This window comes from Coregonus clupeaformis, chromosome 31, assembly GCF_020615455.1.
Source record: "Coregonus clupeaformis isolate EN_2021a chromosome 31, ASM2061545v1, whole genome shotgun sequence".
In the NCBI taxonomy this organism is placed as follows: Eukaryota; Metazoa; Chordata; class Actinopteri; order Salmoniformes; family Salmonidae; genus Coregonus; species Coregonus clupeaformis.
Window position 1 is genome coordinate 22,315,833 of NC_059222.1, and position 9,681 is coordinate 22,325,513.

General features: G+C 41.6%; 1 protein-coding gene across 1 annotated transcript in view; it reads right to left on the minus strand.

Moving 5' to 3' along the window:
* Positions 1–8,905, minus strand: part of LOC121546993 (unconventional myosin-Id) — an 85,826-nt gene extending 76,921 nt beyond the window's left edge. The window contains exons 1-5 of the mRNA XM_041858107.2: positions 8,644–8,905; positions 7,971–8,064; positions 1,494–1,659; positions 1,344–1,397; positions 776–871 (exon numbers count right to left, since the gene is read on the minus strand). Of these exons, the coding sequence (XP_041714041.2) occupies positions 776–871; positions 1,344–1,397; positions 1,494–1,659; positions 7,971–8,064; positions 8,644–8,905 (672 nt within the window). The remainder of the gene's footprint in view (positions 1–775; positions 872–1,343; positions 1,398–1,493; positions 1,660–7,970; positions 8,065–8,643) is intronic.
* Positions 8,906–9,681: the final 776 nt, after the last annotated feature.

Genomic DNA, 9,681 nt, shown 5'->3' on the forward strand with positions numbered 1-9,681 from the left:
GTGTCGTGATTTCAGTCCAAATATTTACTTGACATATACTTTTCAATAGTCTGTAACACTGGCCAAATACTGTACACCACTTCCTCACTTTGGCAAGGATGAGTTCATTCCTAACATGTTTCTCCTCCCAGCAGCCAAAGTCATAAAGCAGGAATGACATGATGACCACAAATGTCATTAAGACAGGACGGTGTGAGCGTCAGCTGGGGACTGTTTCGATTAAAATGGGAGCATGGCACACCATGTACAAACCACTTTAGTTGTTTTGGCCATGCTCTGTTCCATGACGTCACGTTGTTTGTCGCTATACAACTTTGTTTTGTTCCTACTTATTAAGCTTCAAGTGCAGAGACAGCAGAATGGAGATACTTGCTGGGGTGTGTTAATAGCTGGAATTAAACGTCTCCCAAAATGGCACAACGTTTGTTATAGAGGGACAGACACTCAAAACCATGACATTGACAAAACATCACTCTTTGCACATTCGTACATAATTACTTTAAATTCATGCAATAGCTGCACTTATTGTTATGCAACAAAAAAGCATCAGCATCAGTTGTAAACACAATTGCTCATGTGATCAGAAATTCAAACAACCGTGAACATCTACTGAGCATATGCTTGTGTTTTATTTATTCCAGTAAAAATAAACAGTGTTACCAAATAAACTCAGCATTAGTGACATTCACAGTCTAGAACTTGAGAAATAGTGTCATTTTGTGATTGTTTATACAAAGTTAGGGGTCAAAGCAGATATACTTCTGTAGTAACCTACCTTGACCTGGCCTCCTACTTTGATGTAGTTGTACGCTGTGGGGTCCTTCGAGACGTGGAGGGAACGCAAGAGGGACTCAGGACCCCCTTTAACCATCTGAAGAGAACAGAAAAAGAGAGTGAGAGTGAGAGAGAGAGAGGGAAGAGACAGTCAGTAGTGACACATGTTGAGGACTGTTCAGTATTGTTCAGTATTTACATTCTAAACCATTTCATTTCAATGGCACGGTGAGTCATACAGAATGCAACTCCACAGTAATAAGGAGCAAAGGTAAAGAAGAATTTAGATCAATAATGTGTCCAGACCAATGGAGGGTGAAGTACCTTGAGAATGGGGAGTTTATGGAGTGAGAAAGATTAATGTGTATTTGTGGAGTTAATGGGGTGAAAATATGGATATTTCTAAATCTCACCATGCCTGTAAAATCAACACAGTTACAGACCCACAGCCCATCTGGTCTGTATACCAGCTTAAGGTGGCATCAGTCTGGCATGTAACACACACACACACACACACACGCACGCACGCATGCACGCACGCACGCATGTATACTCCCATACACACTCACCTGGTAGAATGAGTGGAAGCTTCTCTCCCCCTCCTGCTGGAAGATGACTCTGGACTGTAAGAGAAACAGATGGTTTGAGTCAGACAGAGCGAAACATAATGTATTATTTATTTATAACAGGTGATCTCACTGCTCCCCAGTGCCCCTTACCTTCTCCAGCAGATAGTTGTTGATGTGGCCCCCGATTGGATCTCCCTTGAAGTCAAAGTTGATGTCCATGTACTTGCCGAAGCGGCTGGAGTTGTCGTTGCGGTTGGTCTTGGCGTTGCCGAAGGCCTCTAGGACGCAGTTGGATTTCAGCAGCATGTTTTTCACCCTGGAGAGAGAGGCAACACATGTTTTCAGTGCTACTAACAGCTCCCCTGGCTCCTATTACCTGATCCTAGGCCTAGATCAGCTGATCCGTAGCCCATAGAGATAAACAAACAATAAGGTGGCATATAGCGAATGATCGGGCTGAATACAGTAGTGCGAGCTAGATAGACCAGAGTTGCAGCTGGAATCCGTAGGGGTGAAACTGCCACGTCCGTTTGCGATATTACAACAACAAAGATGTTACTTCAAACAACGAACACTGTTTTTCTTCCCCCTGACATCCTTGCACATGCGATAGAAAAGCAGAGTATGTACTATGATTCTTTGCCACAATGCTGGGTGCTCCTCTGCTCCGTTTCATAAACATAACAAAAACAATAGCAAATGCGCCTGGGGTGACCAGTGGCACTGTTTCACCTTATGTGGCTCTCAGCTTTAAGATTTAAGTTGATTTTACATTGATTCAGTACTACAGTCATTACTCACTCCAATCCTAGAGTTGTCTGTCCATTATGGGGCCCATCTGTGTTTGGACATGTTTATAGCTGTTGGAAATGTATTTTATCGACAAGTTAATTTGCAGAAGTATACTACAACTCTACTTAGAACACAGACTGCTTTGGCACTGATGATTTATGCTGTGTAGTGCTAGGTCAGAACACAGGCTCCTCACCCATACACTGTGCTGCATGCCTGCCATGGCCCATACACACACAAGCGCTGCAGCGCACACACACCAGTGACACCACCTGCTGTGGCTATCCCATAAATCTGATCTCCATACAGCCTGTAGCATTTCCTGACTGATAGGGTAGACCTTACAGGGCAGAACTGTGAGAGTTGTGGGTTGTGGGCTACAGGGAATATGTAGTGGGTCCAGCGTAATACATTAAGCACCAAAATGCCATAAACAGCTCTATTTGTGGGACTTTCTTACGAGTGTTGCGTGCCAGCCATATGTGTATTAAAAACAAAAAATATATGTTTTAAGTGAGAAGTAGGCATTGGTCTGAAGCTGAAAGGATATTCAGGAGCACCACAATGCCTACTCTACCCATGCTCTACCAAGGTTTTCCAGGACACAGCTTTGACCTACTACAGTAGCTATGATTGCAGCACTCCAAAAATCCAAATCACATTGTAGGATTTTTAATGAATGTCGTGTTTGGAGGACAAAGAATGCTGAGTTGCATCCAAAGAACACCATACCTACTGTGAAGCATGGGGGTGGAAACATCATGCTTTGGGGCTGTTTTTCTGCAAAGGGACCAGGACGACTGATCCGTGTAAAGGAAAGAATGAATGGGGCCATGTATCGTGAGATTTTGAGTGAAAACCTCCTTCCATCAGCAAGGGCATTGAAGATGAAACGTGGCTGGGTCTTTCAGCATGACAATGATCCCAAACACACCGCCCGGGCAACAAAGGAGTGGCTTCGTAAGAAGCATTTCATGGTCCTGGAGTGGCCTAGCCAGTCTCCAGATCTCAACCCCATAGAAAATCTTTGGAGGGAGTTGAAAGTCCGTGTTGCCCAGCGACAGCCCCAAAACATCACTGCTCTAGAGGAGATCTGCATGGAGGAATGGGCCAAAATACCAGCAACAGTGTGTGAAAACCTTGTGAAGACTTACAGAAAACGTTTGACCTGTGTCATTGCCAACAAAGGGTATATAACAAAGTATTGAGAAACTTTTGATATTGACCAAATACTTATTTTCCACCATAATTTGCAAATAAATTCATAAAAAATCCTACAATGTGATTTTCTGGAGAAAAAAAATCTCATTTTGTCTATCATAGTTGACGTGTACCTATGATGAAAATTACAGGCCTCTCTCATCTTTTTAAGTGGGAGAACTTGCACAATTGGTGGCTGACTAAATACTTTTTTTCCCCACTGTACAAGCTGCTGCTACTCTGTGTATCTCATATCCTGTTGCCTAAGTCCCCTTACCACTATACTTGACTTTTCCCACATTTTGTTACATTACAGCCTTATTCTAAAATGGATTTCAAAAATAATAATCCTTAGCAATCAACACACAATAATGACAAAGCGAAAACAGGTATAGAAATTTGTGCAAATAAATAAAAAATAAAGAACAGAAATACCTTATATAGTATTCAGACCCTTCGCTATGAGACTCGAAATTGAGCTCAGGTGCATCCTGTTTCCATTGATCATCCTTGAGATGTTTCTACAACTTGATTGGAGTCCACCTATGGTACATTCAATCGATTGGACATGATTTGGAAAGGCACACAACTGTCTATATAAGGTCCCACAGTTGACAGTGCATGTCAGTGCCATGAGGTTCGAAGGAATTGTCCGTAGAGCTCCGAGACAGGATTGTTTCGAGGCACAGATCTGGGGAAGGGTACCAAAACATTTCTGCAGCATTGAAGGTCCCCAAGAACACAGTGGACTCCATCATTCTTAAATGGAAGAAGTTTGGAACAACCAAGACTATTCATAGAGCTGGCAGCCCGGCCAAACTGAGCAATCTAGGGAAAAGGGTCTTGGTCAGGGAGGTGACCAAGAACCCAATGGTCACTCTGACAGAGCTCTAGAGTTCCTCTGTGGAGATGGAAGAACCTTCCAGAAGGACAACCATCTCTGCAGCACTACACCAATTAGGACTTTATGGTAGAGTGACCAGAATGGAAGCCAGTCCTCAGTAAAAGGCACATGACAGCCCGCTTGGAGTTTGCCAAATACACATAAAGACTCTCAGACCATGAGAAACAACATTTTCTGGTCTGATGAAACCAAGATTGAACTCTTTGGGCTGAATGCCAAGCGTCACGTCTGGAGGAAACCTGCCACCATCCCTACGGTGAAGCATGGTGGTGGCAGCATCATGCTGTGGGGATGTTTTTCAGTGGCAGGGACTGGGAGACTAGTCAGGATCGAGGCAAAGATTAATGGAGCAAAGTACAGAGAGATCCTTGATGAAAACCTGCTCCAGAACGCTCAGGACCTCAGACTGGGGTGAAGGTTCACCTTCCAACAGGACAACGACCCTAAGCACACAGCCAAGACAACGCAGGAGTGGCTTCGGGACAAGTCTCTGAATGTTCTTGAGTGGACCAGCCAGATCACGGACTTGAATCCAATCAAACATCTCTGGAGAGACCTGAAAATAGCTGTGCAGCAACGCTCCCCATCCAACCTGACAGAGCTTGAGAGGATCTGCAGAGAACAATGGGAGAAACTCCCCAAATACAGGTTTGCCAAGCTTGTACCCAAGAAGACTCGAGGCTGTAATCGCTGCCAAAGGTGCTTCAACAAAGTACTGAGTAAAGTGCCTGAATACTTATGTAAATGTGATATTTCCGTTGTTGTTTTTTAGAAACATTTCTAAAAACCAGTTTTTGCTTTGTCATTATGGGGTATTGTGTGTAGATTGATGAGGGGAAAAAACGATTTAATCAATTTTAGAATAAGGCTGTAACCTAACAAAATGTGGAAAAGGTCAAGGGGTCTGAATACTTTCCGAAGGCACTGTATCTACCTGCATCACTCCAGTATCCCTGCACATTGTAAATATGGTATTGGAACTTACTTAAAAAAATATTTCCTGTATATAGGCAGGGATGTAGCTCAGTTGGTAGAGCATGGCGTTTGCAACGCCAGGGTTGTGGGTTCGATTCCCACATGGGGCCAGTATAAACAAATAATGTATGCACTCACTAACTGTAAGTCGCTCTGGATAAGAGCGTCTGCTAAATGACTGAAATGAAATGAAATATAGTATGCTTACTTACTTACCTACTTCATTGCGTATTTAATACTGTATTTCTTATTTATATTTATTGTGTTTTTTTCAAGTAATACATCGTTATTGATTATTGCATTGTTGGGTTTTGAGTTTGCAAGAAAGGCATTTTACTGTACTTGTGCATGTGACATTAAAACTTGAAACATCTGGGGGTCCCTGAGGAGAAGTTTGAGAACCAATGCAGTAAAGCACAGCATAGTGTAGTACATTACAGTACAGTAAAAAAAAGTAGAGAAAATATTTTCAACATTCATTCAGAACCGAAAATTTACCTGATTTCAACGTCTGGAAAATACTTATATTCAATGCCCGGAATTTGCTTAGATATGATGGTAGGGAGATTTGAATTTAACATTGAGCTTCAACCAATGCATACAAGAGATTTGCTTTTTGGGCCACTGTAGTTATAAATTATAACTAGTAAATGACCTGATATGAGATACAGTACAGATGCAAGACATGCTGTGCCATTGCCTGCTGTTTACTTTGAAACTGCATCTGTACCTTAGCAAATAAGGCCTATGAGGATATTCACCACAATGACGTGCTAAATTCCTGTGGCAAAGCGCTTTCTTTCTCTCTCACACTCCCAGTGCATTATACTGTTGATAATGGTGGCCAATACCTTTACCTACAGTTTCATCACACTCCCAGTCAATCATTTCTGGTTACTACTGCATTCCCAGATTGTTAAAGATGCACTATACAGAAATCACTTCGTCATTTCCTGGTTGCTCAAATTCAAATATTTAGCCTAATTTCTGTTTGTGACAAAACAAGCATGTACAGTGTAGAGAATCATTGTACCATCTAAACCGCTGTGAAATATCTTTCCATAACCAAAAATATTGTATTTTCAGCTATTTGAAGCTGGTGTACAAAACCCAAAGTAAAAGACGCAAAAACAAAACTTAAGAACAGGAAGCATAGAAATAGTGCACATTTAACAGATCTACCGCCTCTCAGACTTGCTTTCAATGAGAATGACAGATCTATAACACATTTGTGACCTGTTTCAAGAAGCTAGGTGTATGTCGCTCGTCACTTCTTCACAGGAGAGGCATTTGAAAGTAAACATTATTTTATTATCAAAATGCATTTTTTGGGTCAGAAATGCCGTCTGGAACATGTGAACGTTCATGTGCCTTGATAACAAACTTGTATGCCATCTGTAAATACGAATGCAGTTTTTAAATTACGAGCCTAGTTGGTTTAGCCACGGAAATAGACAGGAACCTTCCCGCTAACCATGATTGGCTGAGATAACGGATTGGCTGGACATGCCGAGAGTTGAGTTCGGATTAGTCTGCCATGTAGCATGCTTCTGTCTATAACATGAGCTGCTCAGTATGTGTAGATAATCCTTTCTACCGCGGCTTTTTTTGAAAGATATCATGGAGAACTGGAAAAGAGTTGCTACTGCACTCAACATTGCTGCCCTGAATTTAACAGGTGCTATCGACAAAGATCAGTGGGAAAAAGTTGAGATGGACTACTTTCTGGAGGATGATCATGCCATGCTGACTCTCTCTGACTCTGAAAATGAATCAAATGATGAGGAAATCCCGGATTTAGGTAAAAACATTTTAATTGAACCAGAAATTGTAGAGTCTTCTGATGACAGTGATGGGGAAGAAACGGCGATCAACAGTGTTGTTGTCACGGAAGAAGTTGACCGAGTTTTGAAATCAGTGGAATGCCCGGTAGAAGCAGATTATGATTGCAAATGCAGAGGGAGTGGAAAAGAAAACACAGAAGGCTGTTGTATAAAACACCTGTCTCCGGATTACATCTTCAAACTAAGGGCAACCATTGCATCCATGACAGAGAGGGAGAAGCGTTCATCCATGTATACGGGTAAGAGTCTAGCTAAATCTTCAGATATAATACGTTTCGAATTTTTTCAGAAAGTTGTTTTCATTGCAAGTTAAAGCGTACTGTTAGCTAGCTAGCATTACATGTATGATCTGTGTAGTAATAATATTTGTATCACAGAAAGCCATTTGCATTGCTAGTTATAGCATAATGTTAGCTAGCTAGCTAACATTCAACCTAGTTGGTTAGCTTTAACTACCTGCAGATTCATGCATGGTGGCTAGCTATGACAATCAGTTTGTATTAGTATGGGTTGGGATTATGGTTCAATGTTTAGCTCACTCTGTTTAGCACAGGGACTCACATGTGAATCCTTAAAGAGATGGGTGGGGCTAAGGCTTAAGAGGGTGTGAACAATGCTGAATGGGTGTAGACAAAGAAGAGCTCTCCAGTAGGTGTACCAAAACGTTCAAAGGGCAAGTTTATCAACTTTCAAAGTAGAATACCTTTTTCATTGTTCCTCAACTGCAGTGTATGATATAATTTTTCTAGCTCTGAGTCTACTTTTATCCAATGTAAAAAACACAATTTCAAATTTTGCAACATAAGAATCGAGGCGGTGAGTCACATGTCTATGTGAATTTACATATTGCAGCTTTAAAAAGGGACATTCTGAGAAGGTTAAAATGGCAACTTAATGGCAATAATTTCTCACCTTTCGACCTCAGCTCTTTGGCCGGGGTTTGTGATAGCAGCGATGTATTGCATGATGTATTTGCTGGCTTCGGTCTTTCCGGCTCCACTCTCCCCTGCAATGGACAAATATATAGTGGCAGAATTTGCTATAGCTTTGTACTGTAGTGTATGTGACATTTCAGATTTGAATCCAATTGGATCCTCTAAAATGTGATCTCCATGAACATAGGCTTTTTTGAGGTGAGTTTTGGGTTTTGAGCCATTCGAGACAGAATATTCCTCTCTTCACCACTAAGTGGCGCTTTATCAACCAAATAGTTTCACCATGCTGTCACAGCTTGTGGCTACTTACAATGTTTTTTTAGAAAGAAGGCAACATTGGCCCTGCTATTTTCAACTAAATAGGGTCATATCGATTTCCCCCAAAATGCTCTCCACCTAAATGACAAACTCACATTACTCTAAAACATTAGAGCAAAAGTCAGACATTACATCAATATTTTGAGAGAACATTAAGTTGGCATCCAGGAAGACGTGACTTGACTTGAACTGAACCAGTGTTATATGTACATGTATTACTTCTTATAAGCATGTATGAGCCCTTATAATGTCCTATTATAGGGCTTATAATATGTTAGCTATGTATTTCTTTGTGATTGTGGTTGGCCGTTTACAGGGCTCCCCAACGTTACCTGAGATGACAATACAGGTGTCCTTGTTCCTCCTCTTCATGGCTTTGTAGGCTGCGTCTGCGATGGCGAAGAGATGTGGCGGTCGCTCGTACAGCTCCCGGCCCTTGTACTGCTCGATGGTGTCTCGACCGTAGATGTTCATGGCACGGTAAGGGTTAACCGACACCACCACCTCACCGATGTAGGTGTAGATACGGCCCTTCTCAAACCTGCAGCCACATGAGAGAAAGAGCATGATGAACTCATCGTCATCTGACAACATGATGCTATACTGCTGATTCATAAGATTGTTACAGGACAAGGACTGGTACACATTTAGAAAATGACACTTATTTAAAACATACTGTAATAACAGCACCACAAATTCAGGTCAGAAGCACAGGTTTCCAGTCCAAAGTAACATTTTAGCACAAAAAAGCAGCAGAGACTCTATAAAAGGTCATGTTTGGACAACCAAGTAATCTGCTTTCACTCTCATCATAATCCTTGATTACCCTTTATGATGTTCTATCACCAACCTTATCCCAACATCTAATCCACTGACTCTGTGCAGAGGTAACAGCATCTAGCACTGAGCAACAGAATACATACAGTAAGACTATCTAAACAAGCTCCTTAACAAAAATGTCTTCGAACACTAAGGACACAATGCACTATAGAATGATGCATTCCTCTCTATAGGTCATTCCACCCCTTCAACACTACAATGCTTTATGTCAGACACTGATAGCTTTCTATACTGATCCGCAGCCTAGAGGGATGCGTGTATGTGTGTGTGTGTGTGCGTGCATGTGTGGGGTTAACATATCGCCTAGAAGTTACATACAGTGTAGCAGACACATGGTCCTACTATGAGAATCAGAATCACCTTTATTCGCCATGTACATTTACACATACCCAGAATTTGCTTTAGTGTGAAGGTGCTGCCAGCAATAGACAATATAGAAACAGAAGGTATTCCACATCGACATCATACAGAATATACAATATCGGTACAGTAACCATAAAACTCTGGAGTTTAGGCTGATTGCAGTGGGA